We start from the raw sequence: 23,801 nt of genomic DNA on the forward strand, positions 1-23,801 counted from the left end.
TTAAACGTAAACTGAAAACAAAATGAAGCAATATGAAAAAGGTATGAAGCAACTACAACAGCCTCTTTTGTGTAGGCTTCATTCTAGCCAAGTTATCTATTACTTTATTATAACCTATCTCAGTAGCCAACTGTCTGTCAATGGAGACCAAAGCTAAGCCAGACAATCTATCCTTGCCCATTGTAGAACAAAGGCTGGTGATGTCTGTCGGCGAGGGATGCTTTGTCTCGACTGTCCGTTCATCACGGTGGCTTCATACTTATATCCTTCGCGGCCTTTACAATTATCCTCGTGATTGCATGCTCTCTCGGGAGATTGCATGCCTTCCTCGTTGCCTGAAGTCCCTGCATCCGTATCGCAACCTGTGATTGCAGTACATGGATCGAGGACTTCAGATTTCGGGAAAAGATCTAAGGGGCCCGTGAGGAACACCCTGCTGAAAAGGCACCACTTTTGAAGAATGTGCTCAGGGGGAGCGGTCGTTCCCCCTGCTCCCCCACTAGCTACGCCACTGTCCCCACATAAGGGATAAACAAGATGCAAGCTAGCAAGACAAAACATTGCATCCCATCCTGGGCCAAAATGCAAGCTGACAGAATGAGTGAGGCATTGCACCCCTTCCCAGACTTCAGCTTAAAGGCCGAGATGGCTTTAAAAATCTTCAGGTAATGCCTCGATTTTATATAATTGGCTCCCTTGATCCTTTACTCTGCCTTGTGCAAACCACGATCGCGGGCGTTAGCACGCCCCCAATGCACTGGGCCAACCTCATCCCCTGCCTGATCACTGCCAGAAGGGCAGTCTCTGCGGTGAGAGAATGAAGGGAGGCTGGCTGGGAAAGCTGCTGCTTCCCTGGACACTACTCTGAATCTCCTGTCAGTAGGCTGGCTGCGGCTGCGCAGTGAGCGCGCGGAAGGCATCCGGGTACTAGGTAAAGTATTCTAGAACGTTGCGGAGGGTTCCATTCGAATTCTCCGATGTTGCAGTTTCAGGGAATGGAATTGTGAAACATCAGGCCCAGGGTTATTGGGGAGCGCGGTCTGTCTGCTCGGCACGGTTGCAATGCAGTGTCTTGTTTTTTAAACCGGTCTGCGCTTCCGCACATAGAGAGAGTGAGAGGCCTGATTGTACAACGTGCGGGAGCAGCCAGGCACTGAGGGGATAAGGCCAGCATTTGAGAGCTATGATATTTGGACATTTCGGGACCTTGTACTTTACTGACGTCCCATAATTTCTATCTCCAGCCCCTGATACAAAATATCTGCTTCGTGTTGTAGGCACGAAGGGATGTGAGCTTGGTTCGGCTACCTCTCATGTGTCAAAACTCAACCAAACTTGTTTAATGGTAAGGACTGTTTCACCTGCTTGGAGAGTCTGGAACTGGGAAGTGGGGGACACATAGTCTCAGAAAAAGGAACTGACTATTTAAGATTGAGATGTGGAGAATTTTTTTTACTCCAAGTGTTGTACATCTTTGGCATTCTTAGTGGAGCATATTGAAGACTGAGAGTGATAGGTTTTTGGACACTTAAAGGAAAGAACGGTCATGGGTATCGGGGAAAACGAGTTGAGATAGAGCCATGATCTTATTAGAGAGTCATAGAAATCTACAGCATGCCCAACTCATCCATGTTGACGAGGTTTCCTAAACTGAACTGGTCCCATTTGCCTGTGTTTGGCCCATATACCCCTAAACCTTTCCCATCCATGTACCTGGCCAAATGTATTTTAAATGTTGTATCCAGCTTGACTACCTCTCTGGCAGCTCATTCCAAATATGCCCCAAAGTCTATGTGAAAAAGTTGCCTTTCAGGTCCCTTTTATAACTTTTGCCCCCTGAAGCACAGAGCAGGCTTGAAGGGCTGTATGCTCTACCCCTGCCTCAATTTCTTAAGTTTTTACTAAACACTGCTTAGTCTATTAGATTTTATTTTCATAATAAAGTCCTGTCTCAGGAAGTGTGCGTTTGAGCTGAACTTGTTAAAATGCAACCCCATTAAGTTTCTAATGGATAGCAGACTGCATCCTTATCACTGATTTGCAGAATAGTTTTCACTGGTGGGTGAAACCAGAACTGGGGGCATAGCCTTAAAATAAGAGGGGAGTAGAATTTAGGACTCATAAGAACTTGGAGCCGGAGAAGGCCATTTGGCTCTTTGAACCTGCTGCACCATTCAATAAGATCATGGCAGATGTTTTCATGAATTCAGCTTCACTTACCCCACTCACCATAACCCTTATTTCCTTTACTGTTCAAACATCTATCTGTCTTTGCCTTATAAACATTCAACAAAATAGCCTGGGGATTCACCGGGCAGTAAATTTCACAGATTCACAACCCTTTGGGTGAAGAAGTTCGTCCTCAACTCAGTCCTAAATCTGCTTCCCCCTTATTTTGAGGCTATGCCCCCTAGTTCTGGTTTCATCTGCCAGTGGAAACAACCTCTCTGCTTCTATCTTATCTTCATAATTTTATATGATCCTATAAGATTTCCCTCCATTCTTCTAAATTCCAATGAGTAACGTCCTAGTCGACTCAGTGTCTCCTCGTAAGCCAACTCTGGAATCAACCTGGTGAATCTCCTCTGCGTCCTCTACAATGCCAGTATATCCTTTCTCAAGTAAGGGGACCAAAACTGTACACCGTCTCCCAGGTGTGGCCTCATCAGCACCTTTATACAGTTGCAACATAATGTACCTATTTTTAAACTCCATCCCTCAATGAAGGACAAAATTCCATTTGCTGCCTTAATTACCTGCTGCACCTGCAAACCAACCTTTTCTGATTCATGCGTAAGGACACCCAGGTCCCTCTGCACAGCATTTAAATAATAGCCCATTTTGCTGTTATTCCTACCAAAATGGATGACATTACATTTACCAACATTATATTCCATTGGCCAAAGCCTTACCCACTCACTTATACTATCTATATCCCTTTGCAGACGTTGAGTGTCTTCTGCGCATTTTGCTCTACCACTCATCTTGGTGTCATCTGTGAACTTTGACACACTACGCTTGGTCCCCAACTCCAAATCTTCTATGTAAATTGTAAACAATTGTAGTCCCAACACTGATTCCTGAGGCACGCCACTCGTCACTGATCACCAACCATAAAAACACCCATTTATCCCCACTCGTTGCTTTCTGTTAGTTAACCAATCCTCTGTCCATGCTAATATGTTACACATAACACTGTGCACCTTTATCTTATGCAGCAGCTTTTTGTGCAGTACTTTGTCAAATGCCTTCTGAAAATCCAGACAAACCACATTCATTGATGTGTTTGTTTATACTGGAGAAACTACTCAGTTATTGAGGTTAAGATTTATAACCTTTAGGAATATGTTGAGGATAGTTTAATATTAAAATAGGTAGCTATTTGAAAATATAGACCTGGAATATCATAAAATTGAAGTGCAGAGCAATTGAAGCAACTGTTTATGTGTATTCAAGTGTTGGTAAGACGTTGAGTAATAAGGGATCACTGCTTTGTCCAAATGCTTACTTGACCCATATCTACGCATTTCTACTTTCCAATCATAGAATCACTGCATTGCAGAAGGAGGTCACCGGGCCCATCATGTCTGCACTGGCTTTCCAAAAGAGCATTGTGACTCAGCGCCATTCCCCTGTCTTTTCTCTGTAACCCTGCACATTGTATCTATTCAAAAAATCATCTAATGCCCCCTTGAATGCCCCAATTTAATCTTTCTCCTCCATACTTTCAGGCACTCCATTCCAGAATCAGTCTGGTAAACCTGAATCACTCGCTGTGTGAAAAAGTTTTTTTCTTGCATCACATTTGCTTCTTTTGCAAATCATTTGAAATCTATGCCTTCTTATTCTTGATCCTTTTGCAAACAGGCACAGGTTTTCCATATCTACTCTGTCCAGCCCCCTCATGATTTTGAATGGTTCTATCGAATCTCCTCTCAGTCATCATCTCACCAAGGAGAACAGTCCCAATCTCCCCATTGCATCATCATAACTGAAGTTGCTCGTCCCTGGAACCATTCTTGTAAACCTCTTTTGCACTCTCTCCAGAACTGTATGCCATCTAGTACAAAGTGCCCCTCTTGTTTGGCACCCCATCCACCAGCTTAAACATTCACTCCCTCCACCACCGACACACAGTGGCAGCAGTGAGTATTGTATACAAGATGCATTGTAGCAACTCACCAAGGCTCCTTTTACAGCATCTGCTAGACCCTGTGATCTAGAACGGTAAGGGAAGCTGATGCATGAGAACACCCCCTCCAAGCCATACACCATTCTGACTTGGAACTATATAGTTGTCCCTTCACTGTCACTAGATCAAAGTCCTGGAATTCCCTTTTGAACAGCACCATCGGTGTTTCTACAACAAGCAGACTTCTGTGGTTCAAGAAGGTGATTCCTCATCACCACCTTCTCGAGGGCAATTAGGGATGGATGAGAAATGCTGGCTTTATCAGTTATACCTGATCCCATGAGAGAATTTTAAAAAATGTCTTTTATTGGGGGTGGCACAGTGGTTAGCACTGCTGCCTCATAGCGCCAGGGATCCGGGTTTGACTCTCAGCTTGGGCCATTATCTGTGTGGAGTTGCACATTCTCCCCATGTCTGCATGGGTTTCCTACGGGTGCTTTGGTTTCTTCCCACACTCCAAAGATGTGCAGGTTATTGGCCATGCTAAATTGCCCCTTAGTGTCAGGGGAACGAGCTAGGGCAGATGCTATGAGGTTAGGGCCTAGGTGTGGGATTGTGTCGGTACAGACTTAAAGGGCCAAATGGCAACTCTTCTGCATTGTAGGATTCTATAATTAAGTTGCTGGGAAAACACTGCCACTCAAGTGGTAATGTGGTCATGAGGAATTTTATTATTTTTAGGGTTTGAGATGGATACACACTGGGAAAGGGCAGGTGCAGTAGGGACAGACAAGGATTCCCAAATATGGTAATGAAATTTGAAGGGATCTCTGCTGGTTAAAATCTCACAATGGGGACCAAGCTGATCTCAGGACAGAGTGAGGATCCCTTATGTGGCTTGGTGTCAAATTTTGTTTGCTCGTGCTGTAGTGAAGCCCTTGGGATGACTCTGATAAAGGCACCATATAAATGCAACTTACTGTTATGTGTAGCATCACGAGCTGGATCATAAATCCAGCATGGCAAATATGCATAAGCGGACTCCAAAATGTGAATGTAAGGATTTGTATTCGGAATATATTCTGCCCATATGTTTATATGACTTTGAAAATGAAAGTTGTATCACATTTGATGTTCTCCAAGAATTGATCCTTAACCCCTCTCCCATTTCTCATCTACATGCTGCCCCTTGGCAATATCACCTGAAGACACAGCTAGTTTCCACATATACACCAACAACACTTAGCTCTTCTCACCTATCACCACGCCTGACTTCTAGTGTTGCGAAGTTATCTGGTTATTTCTCTGAGATCCAGTACTGGATGAACAGAAACTTCTTCCAATTAAATACTGGGGAGACTAAAGCCATTGTTTTAGGTTTCCCACCCCAAACTCTCTTCCTTTACAGCCAATTCCATCCCGTTCCTTGGCACCAATCCAAGATGAAGCCAGTCTATTTGCAACCTTGATGTCACATCTAATCTTGAGGTGAGCTTCTCGCCTCATATTTATACCATTGTCAAAAATGCCTATTTTCAACTAGGTAACATTGCTTGATCTTATCTCTGTCTTAACTCATCTGCTGCTGAAACTCTCATTCATGTCTTTTGTGTGGGAATGTGAGGAGGATGCAGAGGTCCTTCGGTATGATTTGGACAAGCTGAGTGAGTGGGAAAATGATTGGCGGATGCAGTATAATTTAGATAAATGTGAGGTGATCCACTTTGGTAGCAAAACGGAAAAGCAGATTGTTATTTGAATGGCCGTAAGTTAGGAGGGGGGAGTATACAAAGAGACCTGGGTGTCCTCATACATCAGTCATGGAAGATAAGCATGGAGATGCATCAGGCAGTAAAAAAAGACAAATGGCATGTTGGCCTTCATAGTAAGAGAATTAGAGTACAGGAGCAGTGATGTTTTGATACAGGATCTTGGTGAGGTTACACCTGGAATATCATGTGCAGTTTTGCATCTTTATCTTGTGATCGAGGGAGTGCAGAGACAGTTTACCAGATTGATTCCTGGGATGGCAAGGCTTACGTTTGAGGAGAGATTTAGTCAGTTGGGATTGTGTTTGCTGGAGTTCAGATGAATGAGGCGAGATCTCATAGAAACCAATAAAATTCTAACAGGGCTAGACAGGTAGATGCAAGAAGGATGACTCCGGTGCTGGAGGTGTCCAGAACCAGGGGTCAGAGTATGAGGATACAGACAGACTTTAGGATAGAGATGAGAAATTTCTGCACTCAGAGTGGTAAGCCTATTTGTTACTGCAGAAAGTAACTGAGGCCAAAACTTTCAATAAGGTATTAGATATAGTCCAAAGATGTGTGGTTTAGGTTGATTGGCCATGCTAAATTGACCCTAGTGTCAGTGGGGTAAATATGGGCATGAGTGGGATTGTGGTCGATGGGCTGAATGGCCTCCTTCTGCACCGTAGGGATTCTATGTTATAGCCCCTGAGGCGAAGGGAACCAAAGGGTATGGGGGAAGATGGGATCAGGCTACTAAGTTGGATAATCAGCCACGCCATGATCATAATGAATGGCCTCCTCCTGCTCCTGTTTTCTATGTTTCTACGTTAGCTGGAGATGTGACTCTTCTGATGCATTCCTGGCTGATCTCCTGCGTTCTGCTGCACACTCTTCCCCATCCAACAGAAACTCAAGGTGATTTCAAACTCTGCCATCCATGCCTTAGCTATGCTTCTGTAATCCTCTTTTCCTCTATACCTCCCTTTCCTCCTTAAAATCCCCTCTTTGACCAAGGTTTTGGTCATCTGCCGAAATATGTGGTTCGGCCTCAGAATTTCTTTGAGACAGGCTGGGTTGCTGCACAGAGAGCTGGCACACAATGATGGGCTGATTGGCCATCTTCTGTGCTTTTAGGACTTGTACATCTGTGACTCCAACTTTCCTGTGAAGTGCTTTCGGCCACTTTAAAACATTGAAAAGAGTTATACATTGTTTTAGTTAAAAGATTATAATGTATGTGAAGGTTCAGTGGATAGAAAACATTATTCAAGCAAGATGTTCAGCCCAAAATATACTGGGAAAGTAACAATGAGATCATGGTTTCTGCAATTATTAATATGCCTTTTTTTTAAAAAAAGCAAAGTTTGTGGTGAGGATGGTATATGCCATAAGTTGTGAATCGTCGCAAATTGTTGGGTGAGCTTGTCATTAATCTCCCCCTGAACGTCAAGGGATTGGTGCATTTGCACTGTTAACATGAACAAATCTCATCTCAGACATTTACTGTTGGTAACTTGTGTTGGAAGGAGCCAGGAAATAATGTGATTTATGGTCTTGATGTGAAACTCCAGGGGACAGTTGAAAGGAGTCTCATTCTTGTAACTGGGAAATTCTCGAGATTCTTAATTTACAAAAGTCTTTCTTTCAAAAAGCATCTTACTCTTCCACATTCTCATTTTTGTCACTTTCTTAATCTAGTCTGTTTCTCCCCCCCCTCTTATTTCTCTTTCTGTATTTAGCCCCCTACTCCTGCAACACTTAATTTATTTCTCTATCATTACGTTTCACTGGTTACGGATATGGACAATTGGATCTGAGGTTCATGATATCCCAGATGCCCTGTTGACCTTGCCATTGACAGATGTGTTTCTCCAGCAATTTATGGTGCAGAAGTATATGAAGGGTGAGATACAAAATCCAATTTGTGCATTCGGACATGCAGCTTCAGCAATCTTGGGGCCAATATATCCAAGGATTTTTCTTTGTGTTTTAATAGTGTGAACAAATAGAGCTTGTTAGGGATTGCATATTTTCTGCTGCTGGGCTTTTTAGATATTGAGCAGCAAGTATATATAACTGAATCACTTTGAACTGCATTGGTGTTGTATTGTAGATTATCAAGTGCAGTATTTGTACATAAGAGACAACATAATTTCTTTCATTGCCTACCTCATGGAATATTAACAGTTAAACGTTTTCTTTTTCTCCTGTTCTGGCTTTAGGGCTGATATGTTTTTCTTTGGTGCCTTTAAAGGATTGGTGTAACTTTTGAACAATGTAAATAATTTTAATTTAGCAATGGCAGTCGTAGACTAAAATCATGAATAGGTCACTGAGACAATGGGACGGCGGCATGGGCTCGTTGGGCCGAAGGGCCTGTTTCCCGTGCTGTGTTGTTCTTTGTTCTTTGTTCTTCGTTAGCACTGTTGCCTCACAGCGCCAGGGACAATTCTGACCTTGGGTCACTGTCTGTGCGGAGCTTATACGTTCACTCCGTGTCCGCGTAGGTTTCCCTTGGGTGCTCCGGTTTCTTCCCATAGTCCAAAGATGCGCAGGTTAGGTGGATTGGCCACGCTGAATTGCCTCTTGGTATCAGGGGAATTAGCAGGGTAAATTTGTGGGGTTACAGAGGATAGGGCCTGCGTGGGATTGTTGTCGGTGCAGACTTGATGGACCGAATGGCCTCCTTTGGCACTGTAGGGATTCTATGATTCTAACTTAATTATTTATGAAGCTCAAAGTAGTGGTTTCAATTATTCAATATGGGGTGCATCTTGCACCAAGCCTGCCACAGTGATCTCGTTTGTTTTGGCCAGTGAGAACAGTTGTGTTGGGAAAGAGTTGTTAAGTATTTCAGGGTAGGGTCCCATTGCAAATATTGTAAAGGGTCAGTAGAATTTCCTGTCGCCTCTGGTATTTGAATCTGGCCCAGACTGATGGGATAACAATTTCCTCTCAGCAGCCAAATGAATTTCAAACGAAATCCATTCAGTTGGTCTCAACTCAGCTCATGAAGCCTGAAGTTAAATCTCCCTACAGTTAGACCCAAATTGGCAGCCTCACTCAGATAAAGAGGCCTGTTCTAAGAAATAAAGATGTCATATAAGCATAAAAGAAGGATTAAAGTATGATTTTGGCCAGAGTAAAGAAAGCTTTACTTTGTATCAGACCCATGCTATCCCTGATGTAAAAGTAGCTGATTCATTTCCTGGCATTATCATCTCAATGAGGAAAAAATTATAAAATGTGCTCTGAATTTTGTGCTTTATATGTCATTTATATGTTATTGTACCTGTTAACGGTCCATCTGTTTATACAATAGGGTACTGAAGTTAAGTTAGTTTTTAAATCATCCTTCAATCTTTTGGTATGTCATATTATTTTAATCCTTGATAATATTGCTGCCTTATGGTTGCCTCCAAGTCTTTGTTACTTGATTAAAATCACACTAAAAGAAAAATTATTTAGAATTTTCAGTCACTACATAGTAGAACTCCCTGATGGAAGAGCAAGAAGTCAACTGTGCAATGCTTTTAGGAACATGCTTTACAAATGTTCCATTATTTCCAGAATTGTGTTCTCCATGCCAACAGCATTTTACAAATGATTCATTGACCTAACCTCATTAAACAGATGCAGTTCCCCACTTCAACAGTGTATGTTCCCTCCCAAAGTAAAGCTTACTTTGCCGACACCTCTGTATCCATAGATTAACGAAGGGACAATGTTCTTCAATGACAAATTGACAGGGTGATTTCAGTGATGACATTGCTGTATAGGGTCAGTTATTTATGGGCTTAAATTAGAATATTTACTCATAAACTGGCAACAAATCTCGTGGCCCCATTCATCATAAGAAAATATTTATTCTGAATACTGCACGAGTCACTATGCAGAGATGGTAATTGTAACTTTCTGATTCCTGGTAGGATTGCTGTGATGTTTGAGATTCCTGAAAAATATTTTCTTTTTCTCCCCAATTTAAATTCTTAAAGTAGTGAGTGTCACAGATTTTAGTAAACCATTTGAATTGATTTAGTAACTAATTATGATTTACTACGAGAGGTTAATCTTTCAAAATTAATCAAGTTAAAATGAGAATTTTGACAAAAGTTCTCATTTGTTGATGAAGTGAATCATGAGCTGCTACCGATTATAGTTTGATGAATGCTGTGTTTGGACTCAGTTCAGCCAGTAAATAGGAACTTTCTATAAAATCCAAAATTAAATGACGAGTAGATTTGGCTGTGGTACTGGAAGCAAAGGAAATTCAAAGATGTCATCAGTTGACTGCAGCACCAAAGCTGGTCAGACCATATTACTTTTTCAAAAGATACTTCTTTTTTTGAAGTAGAGCAATCATTGTTTCGGCACACTTTAAATAGATCCTTGGAAATACATGTTAATGCAGGTTTAAGAAGGGTGCCAGGCAAAAGGCAGGGAATTATAGGCTGGTTAGTTTAACGTCTGTTGTGCGTAAAATGTTAGAATCCGTCATCAAGGAGGAAATAGCGAGGCATCTTGAGGGGAATTGCTTGATAGGGCAGACGCAGCACGGTTTCGTTAAGGGGAAGTCGTGTCTGACAAATTTATTGGAGTTCTATGAGGATGTGTCTAGGGCGGTGGATAGAGGAGAGCCGGTGGATGTGGTCTTTCTTGATTTTCAGAAGGCGTTTGACAAGGTACCTCACAAGAGGTTATTGCAGAAGGTCAGGGGACATGGAGTTGGGGGTAGGGTGTTAGCGTGGATAGAGGATTGGCTGTCAAATAGGAGGCAGAGAGTGGGGGTTAATGGGTGCTATTCGGATTGGCGGTTGGTGACTAGTGGAGTGCCCCAGGGGTCGGTGCTGGGGCCTCAGCTTTTTACCATTTATATAGATGATCTGGAGGAAGGAACCGAGTGTAGGGTGTCGAAATTTGCTGATGACACCAAGAGTGGTGGAACGGCAAATTGCGCGGAGGGTGCGGAGAGTCTGCAGAAGGATCTAGAAAGGCTGGGCGAATGGGCCAGGAACTGGCAAATAGAATTCAATGTTGGCAAGTGCGAGGTGGTCCACTTTGGCAGGAATAATGGTAGGAAGGACTATTACTTATGGGGCGAAAAACTGCAGCAGGTGACGGTGCAGAGGGACCTCGGGGTCCTTGTGCATGAGTCGCAAAAACCCAGCCTGCAGGTGCAGCAGGTGGTCAGGAAGGCGAATGGGATGCTGGCCTTCATAGCGAGGGGGATTGAATATAAAAGTAGGGAGGTCTTGCTGCAGCTGTATAGGGCATTGGTGAGGCCGCAGCTGGAGTACTGTGTGCAGTTTTGGGCGCCGTACTTACGCAAGGATATTTTGGCCTTGGAGGGAGTGCAGAGGAGGTTTACTAGGCTGATACTGGAGTTGAGGGGGTTGAGCTATGAGGAGAGGCTGAATAAATTAGGCTTGTACTCGTTAGAGTTTAGAAGAATGAGGGGAGATCTCATTGAGACGTATAAGATGATGAATGGGATGGATAGGATAGAGGTGGAGAGGCTCTTCCTGCTCAGAAAGGACAGTAGGACTAGGGGGCACAGCCTCAAGATAAAGGGGAGGCGGTTTAGAACGGAGTTGAGGAGGAACTTCTTCACTCAAAGGGTGGCGAATCTCTGGAATTCTCTGCCCGTTGAGGTGGTGGAGGCTGCCTCGCTAAATATTTTTAAGACGCGGGTTGATGGGTTTTTGATAAGCGAGGGGATTAAGGGTTATGGGGAGAGGGCGGGAATGTGGAACTGAGCCACGACAGATCAGCCATGATCTTATTGAATGGCGGGGCAGGCTCGAAGGGCTGGATGGCCTACTCCTGCTCCTATTTCTTATGTTCTTATGACATAAATAGTAATTAAATCCCCCATACAAGATATAAGTCACTGAGTTAGTTGTGCAAAGTTTCATACAAGTATTCAAGATGATAAATAAAGTGCCTATAATTAGAATAATTATTTGGAGATTGATAACCCTACGAGGTCCATGGGGAAATCACTGATTGATCTCCCTATGGGGTTTGCTGAGTAAGTTTCCCATGCAGCAAGCAGTGGCCTGCCCAGCTGGAACTCAATACCTGAGCCTTTTATAAAGTAGGCCCAGGATTGGGCCTGCTGAACGTTAGTGCCAGGCAGGGACTAGTGTGTGTCTCCCAAAATAGTGATTTTACTTTGCATTTTGTTATAAACTAACAGATATCCACATAGAGAGAGTCTTGCCTAAGTGCTTTCTTTTCTCCTTTTAAACTTGAAATTCATGACTGTGTTCCTTTCCAGTTAGGCTTCCTGAATCATTAAAGGAGAGAACCACATTTTTTCTGTAAGAAATATAACAGAATGCTGTGTGCCCAACTAAACTATAGGAAAGATAGGTGGTTTTTAATGAAAGTCAGCTGACAGTAAAACAACTTATACATAAATTTCAAGTTTAAAAGGAGAAAAGAAAGCACTTAAGCAAGACTCTCTGTGGGATATTTGTCAGGACCTTGTCCAAATGCATCTGTTCTCTTCAAACAAAAAAGCCAAGCTTTATTGCAGATTGGATGAGGTAACTATCATGACAAGAATCAGATTTAATAGTTCATTGCTGAATGTTTGTCAGCTGTATCTGAATTAAACCCATCCCACGATGAACATTTAGTATAGATGTGCAATTTTTTTTCTAGAAGTTGCATTGTATTTGGTTTTCATTTGTGTGAGAGCCATAGATGTTGCTTTCTTGAGTATGTTAGGTCATTTTCTGTATTTGATTTTGATTTATTATTGTCACACATATTAACATAGAGTGAAAAATTTTGTTTCTTGCGTGCGATACAAACAATGCATACCGTTCGTAGAGAAGGAAATGAGAGAGTGCAGAATGCAAGGTAAGTCCATTCAAAAGTCTGATAGCAAGAGGGAAGAAGCTGTTTTTGAGTCGGTACGTGACCTCAGACTTTTGTATCTTTTTCGCGACGGAAGAAGGTGAAAGAGAGAATAAATGGGTTGCGTTGAGTCCTTAATTATACTGCCTGCTTTGCTGAGGCAGCAAAAAGTATAGACAGAGTCAATGGATGGGAGGCTGGATTGCGTGATGGATTGTGCTACATTCACGACATTTTGTAATTCTTTATGGCCTTGGGCGGAGTAGGAGCCATCCCAAGCTGTAACGCAACCAGAAAGAATGCTTTCTATGGTGCATCTGTAAAAGACGGAGAAAGTCACATTACCAAATTTCTTTAGTTTTCTGAGAAAATAGAGCGTTGTTGGGCTTTCTTAACTATAGTGTTGGCATGGGGAGACCAGGACATGATGTTGGTGATCTGGACACCTAAGAACTTGAAGCTCTTGACTCATTCTTCTTTGTCCCCATTGATGTAGACAGGGGTATTTTCTCCTTTACGCTTCCTGAAGTGGGTGACAATCTCTTTCATTTTGTTGACATCGAGGGAGAGATTATTGTTGCCACACCAGTTCACCAGATTCTCTATCTCATTCCTGTACTCTGTTTCATCATTGTTCGAGATTCGACCCACCTAAAATGTTAACAGAAATTGGTATCGCACTTTGGTTATTTTCAAGTGAAAAATTTGCTTACACTCTCATCCATCCTGTATATCCCACCGTCGTGGGTCAGTTGCACCAATTTCTGCTAACATTTTAGGAAGGATATGAAAGCCTTAGTGAGCTCACAGAGGTTTACCAGAATGGTTCCAGGGATGAGGGATTTTAGCTACATGGAATTGGAGAAGCTGGAATTGTTCTTTACGGAGCAAAGGAGATTGAAGGGAAATTTGAAGTAGTTGTGCAAAATTATGACAGGCATAGATGAGGCAGATGAAGTAAAGCACTTCCCATGAACTGATTGTACAAGGACTAGGGGATACAGATTTAAGATTTTGGACAAAAGACAATGCAAGGAAGAACTTTCTTGAGCAGCAAGTGACAGTGACCGAAACTTGCTGCCTATGAAGATGGTGAAAGAGAAATGATTCCAAAAGGAAATTGGATGGACGCGTGAGGGAAATGAACTTGCAGGGCTAGAGTGGGGGAATGGGCCTGACTGGATTGGTTTATGGAGATGTGGCATTGAGTCAATGTGCAGAATGGCCACCTCCTCCTATTTCACAATGACTCAATGCTCTACAAGTGAATAGAGTTAAATTAGGAGCTGCTAAAGATTTGAAAGTTTTGAGGCAGAGAAATCCACTGTCCTGATGTGAAAGTGTACCTGGTCCTACAGGAGATGTAAGGTCCAAGTAATACAGAAGTTAAGGAGTTATTTTACATATCAATGGCAGTCTGTTTTGTAAATAGCAGAGTTGCAGGAAAATAATGGACTCTGAATAAATGCAGTACAGACCAGGTGCTGAGCCTGAAGCTAATTAAAATGCTGAACTGGATAGGCTTTTGTTTCTTCCTATTAATTTTGTTTCAAACTAAACCCTTTCCAGTATAATTGCAGCCTTCCTCAAAACCTATGCAATTTAGATGATTCTGCATTGAACTTTAGTTAAAGGTTAAATGCCTGTCACCAAATGCAATTCTGCATCGATCTAATGTTATTTGAGTCCCCCACTAACTTTACAAGCTTTTTTCCAGAATTATTTCCATCTCGTTAGTTTCTGTTAGCTCTGCTTTGCTGACATGAATTGTGATTTCCATCTTGACAAATGCTAACTGCATGCATATTTATCTTGTATTTTGCAAGCAGAAAAGACAGTTTTAAATGCTGTAATAATGGCTGTAATTAAATTCTGACCAGGATGCTGAATTTAGCTGCCCAGTCGCTCTTGTGTTTTACGATGAACATTAAAACAATCCTCATTGTTTTCAAAATCAGCAAGTGCCTGCAGCAATCATTCCCGTTAGTAAAAAGAATTGACTGAATTTGTCATTGCATTCTGTTCCCATGGCAGAAAAATTGTCATCCCTTGCTTGCTGCACCTTGGCAGGCAGAAGACTCATCAGCTCCTTGTTGTAGGTCAGTGAATGCACTTTGAGTTGTCTTTGTTACTTTGATAGGTCAGAATTTCCTATAAGCTTGCAGTCGAAGGAATTAGCACTTGCGTTATTCACGCAAATCACAACTTCATGTGAGTGTTAGTTAAATGCGAATATCCAAATATTGTGTCCAAGTTACATCACTCTGCCACTAGCTCCACGAAAACAGCACGCCACGGGTGCAGCCAGCTCTTCTAAGTCCATCCAGCATTTTCTGTTTTTATCTCGGGGCTTCCAGCATCCACAGGATTTTGCTTTCCTCTTGCTGTTTGCCCAGCCACCATTGAAATGGATTGAATGTGTGGCGTTGCTGTCCTTACAGGGAGGTAGGTAGGAAGTAACCTTCCCACAGAAAGTCACCATTTTAAAAGCAAGAAGACTTTGAGGCAGTTTGAGAGAAATGTATAAAGTAATGAAGCATTGAGATTTTTAAATAAAGACGAATTGTACGCAATGCCTGGCGGGTCAATAACCAGAGGGAACAGATTGAAGGTGATTGCCCAAGGAACCAGATGACAGAAAATCATTTTAATGCAGCAAGTGGTGAGGGTTTGAAATGCACTACTTAACAGGAATGATGGATTCAGCTCCAGTAGAGGCTTTCCAAAGAAAATTGGATAAAAGCTTGAAGAAAAAATAATATAAAATCCGTACATAAATTATTCCCCAATTTATGGTTTTTGAAGAAGTACTCCTGGGCATGTATAAAAGGAAATGAACTTGCGGAGTTATGGGAATTATTCAAAATGAGAACTGTCCAAATTCAACTTGTTTGTTAAGTACAATTTTGGCAAATGCATTTTGATTATCACTGCACTAGATACAGTACCAATGAGGTAAAAGCTTCTGATACAATGGACAATACTGTGATAAAAATGTATCAGTGCTTAAACTTACTTTATCAATCACTTTATGGTTTATATTTTGTTTGGTTGCAACACTGACAGAATATAATTCTGCTGTTTTTGTAGCTTCCATGTTCAGGAGACAAACCTGTGAAGTAACTTTTGCTTTTGTAATCCACCATTTTCTTGCTATTATATTGTATAGGATTTGAGTACAGGAACAGGGATATCTTGCTATAGTTATATATGGCCTTGGTAAGGTCACACCTGCAATATTGTGTGTAGTTTTGCTCTCCTTATCTGAGGAAAGATGTTCTTACTCCAGAGGGAGTGCAGTAAACATTTACCAGATTGGTCTTGGGATAGGAAGAGTGATGTAGGAGAGATTGAGTCAGTTAAGATTATATTTGCTGGAGTTCAGAAGAATGATGGGGGAATCTCAAAGAAACCTATTAAATTGTAACCGGATTAGACAGGCTAGATGCAGGAAGGATGTTCCTGATGGTGGGGAGTCCATTACCAGGGATCATAATCTAAGGATGTAGGGTTAACCTTTTAGGACTGAGATGAGGAGAAGTTTCTTCACCCAGAGAGAAGTAAGTGTGTGGAATTCACTACCACAGAAAGCAGCTGAGGCAAAAACATTGTATGTTACAGCTGTTGAGGCTAAAGGGATCAAAGGATATTGGGGTGAGGTGGGAAGTAGGCAGGATCAGTATGTTGAGTTGAATGATCAGCCATGGTTATAATGAATGTTGGGGCAGGTTTGAAGGGTGGTATTGCTTGTACATGCTTCTATTTTCTATATTGTTCTGATGTACTTGGGAACAGTGTGGTCATGTGTTTGGCTCATAATATCCTTGTTCCCTAGTGTCGCATTTGGGCGGTACCCCAGTTCCCACATAACGATTTACCCAGCAATTGCCCAGAAATGCTAACATTGTGTGGACGATTATGCTGAGCTCGGAACAATCTGACAGAAGTGATTTAAATCAATAACGTTAAATAGTTCTGCCAGTTTTACCCTGATAGTTACTCTGAAGGACTTGGAAGGAAAGAAAACACTTTTATACCAGGGTAACAAGGTAAACACCCAGACCCAGCTTCACACAATCACCCCTGTCAACTCCAATCTTGTCTGTCCTCTGGCACTGTCACCCAGCACCAACCCACTCCCACTCTCCCAATCAGCTCTGAGTACCACCCCCCGCTCCACCCTCTGTGCTCTAACCTGGTACATCTTCCCTCTGCTCCAGGACACACACACACACACAAACACACACACCCATCCCAACCTCCGAACTCTAATCTGCCTTGATCCACCCCTATCGTCCAGTCCACTGTGCCTCGCCCCCTCCCCAGTCTTCTGGTAAACCATTCACACTTGAAACTTATCTGGCCCCTTGTTGTTTTCAACACCCCCTTTGTGGCAAATCATGCTGTAAAAAAGGGGTATGATTCACCTCTCTGCGCCCCAGTTACTCCAAGCCAATGGTAACGGGGACATGCTGCCCTACTGCTGTCTCCTAGCCTGAGTGAGGGAGGTTGGGTGAGACAGGGGCAGTGCAAATGCGGGTGATTTCATTCAGGCTAGCAGTCCAACGGAGGTTGCTACTCTGAACAAGTTATCAGCCTATGCATAATATCCAGAATCCCACATCATGCACTACTGCACGACAATTTGTGTACCAAACCAAAAATGTATCAGGCCGTAGCACATGAGCAATATATTCAACAGAACTCCAGCATTTGAGTCAAAAAGCTTGATTACTTCTTGTGGGAACCACAAGACGAAATAGTTGGCATCTGTGAGATCATTCCTGTGTGGTCAGTTATATAGTGCTTTAATTCAGCTGCTCACTTGAGAAAAAGTGCAACACAAATTTGTAATGGAACAATTTTTGAGAATCTATGAAAGAAAAGTGAGTACTTGAGTACACAGGATCACATATCACTGAGACTCCACGACACGTCTAGTCAGATTTCCATTTGTGACTAACTCCTTATCGATGGCTAACATCTGTTTGGCACATTATTGTGCTTTGTGCAGAGATCAGAGTACACATTTCTCCTCTTTTTAACCAGGAAAGTAATCAGTACTAAACAATTCTGATGAAGGGTCCTCTCCAAAATTTTAATCTATTGTTCTCCCTCCAGTAGTTCTGGTATTTCAGGCCAGTTTTACACTGGCAAAACCTCACTTTTCTTTCCCACAGTGATACAATTGCTTTGTTTATGATTCTAAATGGATTTTTGTAGAGTTACCTCTTTAGTGCCATAGAAATTGAAGGATGCATAAATACCTTTCTCCCCATGGAATTTTGCAGAAATATAAAGAGCAACTCCAACAGTGTGACTCAAAATTAGAGAAGAAAGCAAAATCCATTGTGGAATTGGATTGATTTTTTGCATTTCTGGTTGCCTCTTAAAATGTAAATCAGGTATGGATGAAAACAGAACATTGAAAATGCACTGCATGGCAAACTGGTGGACACTGGTGAGGTCACATCTTAAAAGCTTATTTATTAGTCACTGTAGGCTTACATTAACACTGCAGTGAAGTTACTGTGAAAATTCCCTAGTTGGCACATTTCAGCGCCTGTTCGGGTACAGTGAGGGAGAATTTAGCATTGCCAGTTCACCTAACTTGCATATCTTTGGACTGTGGGAGGAAACCAGAGCATCTGGAGGAAACTCAGGCAGACAAAGGGAGAACATACAAACTCCACACAGACAGTGACCCAAGCCGAGAATTGAACCTGGATCCCTGGCGCTGTGAGGTAGCAGTGCTAACCACTGTGCTGCCCATCTTGAATATTGTGTGCAATTTTGGTCTCCTTATGCAACACTTTGTTGGCGATACAGAGTAGGTTTGCTAGATTGATATGTGGAATGAGCGGATTGTCTTTTGAGAAAAGATTGAATAGACTGAGCTCATTTACACTGGAGTTGAAGAATAACTTGTTTGAAATAGAAACCATAGAAAATTTACAGCTCAGAAACAGGCCTTTTGGCCCTTCTTGTCTGTGCCGATCCATTTCTTTGCCTCATCCCACTGACCTGAACTTGGACCATATCCCTCCGCACCCCTTTTACTCATGTACCTGTCCAAGTTTTTCTTAAATGTTAAAAGTGACCCCACATTTATCACTTTATCAGGCAGCTCCTTCCACACTCCCACCACTCAATCCAATTCCACAATGGATTTTGCTTTCTTCTCTAATTTTGAGTCACACTGTTGGAGTTGGTCTTTATATTTCTGCAAAATTCCATGTGTGAAGAAGCCCCCCCTAATATTCCTTTTAAACTTTTCTCCTTTCACCCTTAACCCATGCCCTCTGGTTTTTTTTCTCCTCTAGCCTCAGTGGAAAAAGCCTGCTTGCATTCACTCTATCTGTACCCATCAAAATCTTATGCACCTCTATCAAATCTCCCCTCATTCTTCTACGCTCCAGGGAATAAAGTCCTAACCTATTCAATCTCTCTCTGTAACTCAGCTTTTCAAGTCCCGGCAACATCCTCATGAACCTTCTCTGCATTCTTTCAACCTTATTTACATCCTTCCTGTAACTAGGTGACCAAAACTGTGCACAATACTCTAAATTCAGCCTCACCAATGCCTTATAACCTTACCATGATACTCCAACTTTTATACTCGATACTCCGATTTATAAAGGCCAATGTACCAAAAACACACTTTATGCCCCTATCCACCTGTGATGTCACTTTTAGGGAATTCTGTACCTGTATTCCCAGATCCCTCTATTCAACTGCACTCTTCAGAGTCCTACCATTTAGCCTGTACATTCTACTTTGGTTTGTCCTTCCAAAGTGCAATATCTCACATGTTGACTCTCCCTAATAAGTCCCTGTCTATCCAAATATTTGTAGATCCTATCCCTTATCACACCTTCCAATAACTTGCCCACCACCGACGTCAAATTTATTGGCCTGTAATTTCCCGGATTTCTTTTGGAACCTTTTTTAAACAACGGAACAACATGAGCCACCCTCCAGTCATCCGGCACAAGTATACAAGATCCTGAAAGGTCTTGACAAGGTAGATGTGGAAAGGTTGTTTCCTCTTCTGTCTGAATCCAGAATTAGGGGAACTGTTTTAAAATTAGGGGGTGCCTGTATAGGATAGAGAAGGGGAAAATATTTTCTTTTGAGGGTTTGCATCTTTGGAACTGTGCCTCAGAAGGTGGTGGAGCTGGGATCGTTGAATGTTTTTAAGGTGGACGTGGCTAGGTTTTCATTAGGCAAGGGAATCAAAGGTTATCAAGGGTGGATAAGAATGTTTTAATTGAAACACAAAACATGGCCATCTTGAAGAGTGGAGCACACTTGAAGCAGTGAGTGGCCTACTTCTCCTATTTTGAAAGTTTGTAATTTAGGAATTGACTCAAGTATGTTCCATGATATTGAAGTTTAAACATTGTTGGGGGATTTTCCTGGAGTGTGCCTCTGGCACCATGGATTGAGCTGAACTCACAAAAGACAGTATGTAGTTAAAAGCGTTCTTTATTTGACCAACATACATTGGGAGAGAAAGAATTCCAACTTCTCTCTGACGTAAGAGTACATGTGTAAAACAGGTATGTCATTTCAAAGGTTCATTTCTCCCGTCCAGCCTGTCTTCCAAACTGGATGAACCAGTTACATTAATGTACATTATTTACCTTGGCCAAAGCATTGTACCTTCTAGCAGAATTGGGAATTCATTGGTCAAACAGACCTGGAAGTGCACGCGCGCGCACACACACACACCCTCAGATAACAGCTACGCAATGCGATGGGTTCAAGAGCCACCCTCACCACCTACAAACCATTGGAATGGAGAGGGAGTTATTTCCCTCTGCCTGCTAGATACCCCCTTATCAGCAAAAGTTGAATACTTCTATTCACTGCAACCACAAGCTAAATGCAGCTATTCATTTTAAAACCTTGGTAGCTTACAGCTACAGAATCTGTTACTGCTAATAGTGAATATATTCTATGCTTTATTGTTTCCAAAGAATGTGGCCAATCTAGTTCGCTTTGGGGCAGGATGCATCTTGGCCAAAGCTTACAAGACATTTGAAAATACATTTTAAATCTACAACATTATTCAAAATTCTTGATTATATATGTGTCTATGCAGACAATATCTTTGCATGATATAGATAGGTGTGAGGGACTTGGTAACTGAACTTGTTGAGTGTAAAAGCCAACTGTTATTCCACATGGTCCTCTAGATTTGGTTAGCATTGTGACACATGCCAAGATATGTTTTTGTTTCCTTTCTGCTTTAGTAAATAATGTGTGGTTATTTATTGTAACCACCAAGTATGGGTATAATACTTTGCTGCCAGTACATTGAGTGTAGTAAATGCTGGCAACAATAACAGCACCAACAACTTACATTTATTTAAGATCTTTTTTAATGTAAAACCTCACAGGAGTACTGTTGAGCAAAATTTGGCACTGAGCTATATAAAGAGATATGAGAACAGATAAACAAAAACTTGGTCAAAAAGGTAGGTTCTTCGGGACATAAATAAAAACAAAGTGCTGGGAAAACTCAGCAGGTCTGACAACATCTGTAGAGAGAGAAACAGTGTTAATGTTTTGAGTCCAATATGACTTCTTCACGATATAGGTCTTCAGCAGTGTCTTTAAGGCGTAAGGAAAAGAAACAAGACAGAGAGGTTTAGGAGGAGAATTTTAGAGCTTTGGACTTTGGCAGTTGAAGGCTTATAGGGCTGGAAGAGATTACATAGATGGTGGTGTGCAAGAGATCCTGAAGCCAACAAACTTTATTTAAGAACCCAGAATAGAAGAAAAATAATTAACATAACTTTTACCAGTAATTCTTAACAATCAACTATCCCTATTGTTCCAATTTAAAGCAATATCCCCATTGACATTCACCCTTCTTCAGAATTAGTTAGCACAGAAAACAAGTATGTTCAGTGGCCTAGATTTCCAGCCTTTTAAAACTTCTGGACAAATATCTAGACAACAGTTGCCAGAGAAGGATATATCCTCAAAATAGCACAACTATGGAGAAGTAATCCTGGTCTCTGGAAGATCCCAGTCTGCAGACTTCAGCGAGGGGAAAAAGAGAGGTGCTGCTATCTCTCAACCTAAAAACAGCATCTAAATGGCAACCGAGCTTAAATTTCCTGTGCAAGCCTAGCTCCATTCAGTCGTGTGACCTTAATTGTCAATCAACCTAACCAAATCCTACTGTACAAAACCCCAAGGAATGCTAAGAACGGCAGAACCACGTTAATCTAGATTAAAAACATTCTAGCAATTGCAAGCAATTATGCTGCTGCAGTAACAATACAGGATGCTAGTTATAGAGAAAATGGCATTGATAATACAAAAAAAGCTGCTAACACAGATCTTGCACAAGAACATGTTTAAATATATTTCATAAAGGCACAGTATCATCACTATGCATGGTCGAGATTAGGGGAGTTGAGAATTATGGGCAACAGGTAGGATAATGGAGTTGAAGTCAAGATCAACCTGATTTTATTGAATAACAGGGCAGACTTGAGGAGTCATGTAGCTTTTTCTCTATTTATGTTCTTATTTACTATGGTACCATATAATGAATGGGAGCAAAGGAATGTTAGTTGAACAAGAGATAGAAACGTTTGTAAGAAGTGAGATCTGTTGAGCTAATTGCCATCGCAGTTATTTTGAGAATCCTGTTTGATTGTTGAAATAATTAGTAATCAATAAGGTCTTCCAACAACATTCTCTTTGAAATGCAATGTTAACTGATTGTCATTCTATTTTAGAGATCCCACTTGAAGGATGAAATAACAATTTGCAGCAACTATGTCAGAAGATTTGAAGAGGAGATTTGAATTCCCAAATCCAGTAATCCAGTCACAGGTATGAAACTTCCCCAATTTGAAAATTATGTCTTTAACATTGAATGTAGGTTCTTAAGTGATCACTGCAGATTTACTATGTTTGTTTGTGTATAGGCAGTGGGGCACCTGGTTGCTGCTGTGTTAAAAGACAAAGGGCTGTCACCTCTGATCAGCTATTCTTCAGATCAGGTGAGTGTTCAATTCTGCAGTGGAGGGGCTCAAGGTAATTTCTCACAACCTTCAATGTATTTTTGAAACTCTTGAATTACAAATTGCAAAATATCTTCGCTTTGAGATCTGGTTGTTATTGCATTGTTGTTGGATGCTTTTAAGTCAGGTAATCCGGCTGTGGATTTTAAAACGGTTGGTTTTGACTTTTAAGTATTTGATAATCCGCACAATAGTAATCGCTCTTTAATGAACTCTAAATCTGATGTCAGATCTACCGAGGGCATAATGTGGGAGCCCATTCAAGTTTTGAGGTGGCACAGTGGCACAGCAGTTAGCACCAAGGACCCGGGTTCAATTCCTGCCTCAAGTCATTGTCTGCGTTTGCACATTTTCCCTGTTATGCATGGGTTTCCTCCGGTGCTCCAGTTTCCTCCCACAATCCAAAGATGTGCAGGTTAGGTTGATAGACCATCCTAAATTGACCCTAGTGTCAGGGGGATTAGCAGGGTAAATATGTGGGGTTATGGGAATAAGACCTGGGTGAGATTGTGGTTGGTGCAGATTCAGTGGGCCGAATGGCTTCCTTCTGTACTGATTCTATACGTGGAGTCTAAGTTTTGTTTTGAAATGTATGTGTTTCGTTCATGTTGATAGATCTTAATGGCATATTAATAACATTGAGCGGTTAAAAATGTGAACATAGACATTGGCGATAATGTTGTGCAGCAAGGATTCTGTTTGAATCTAAATGCAGTAGGATCTTCTTGGGAGTACTATTCTTTGATCATTTCTCTTTTACTGCTGTGGACCATGCTGTGCTGTGGACCTTAAATCCCACCTTCTCCTCCACCACCTCTGTGTTGGCCGACAGCTCCCTTGGCTTGAATGAGCTGCAATTTCCTCCTGCTAAACTTTATGAAGACCAATGCTTTCACCCTTGGTCTTGGTCTTTGCTCAGCTACATCTCAGCTCTGGTTCCCCACTGCTTCCAATTTAAATTTCTCATCATGATCAAATCCCCTCACTATCCTATGCTTC

At 41.7% G+C, this 23,801-nt stretch overlaps 1 protein-coding gene across 3 annotated transcripts in view; it reads left to right on the top strand.

Moving 5' to 3' along the window:
- Nucleotides 1-888: 888 nt before the first annotated feature.
- focad (focadhesin) overlaps nt 889-23,801 on the top strand; it is a 218,653-nt gene continuing 195,740 nt past the window's right edge. Inside the window, exons 1-3 of one of the 3 annotated variants that reach the window (XM_080188679.1) lie at nt 889-931; nt 22,515-22,611; nt 22,707-22,781. In XM_080188679.1, the coding sequence (XP_080044805.1) occupies nt 22,555-22,611; nt 22,707-22,781 (132 nt within the window). In that variant the 5' untranslated portion in view covers nt 889-931; nt 22,515-22,554. Of the gene's footprint in view, nt 932-1,061; nt 1,346-18,070; nt 18,159-22,514; nt 22,612-22,706; nt 22,782-23,801 lie in introns of those variants that run through there. The other 2 variants (XM_080188680.1, XM_080188681.1) reach the window with 2 other exon arrangements.

Source organism: Carcharhinus amblyrhynchos, chromosome 5, assembly GCF_965287045.1.
Source record: "Carcharhinus amblyrhynchos chromosome 5, sCarAmb.v2.hapA, whole genome shotgun sequence".
Lineage (NCBI taxonomy): Eukaryota > Metazoa > Chordata > Chondrichthyes > Carcharhiniformes > Carcharhinidae > Carcharhinus > Carcharhinus amblyrhynchos.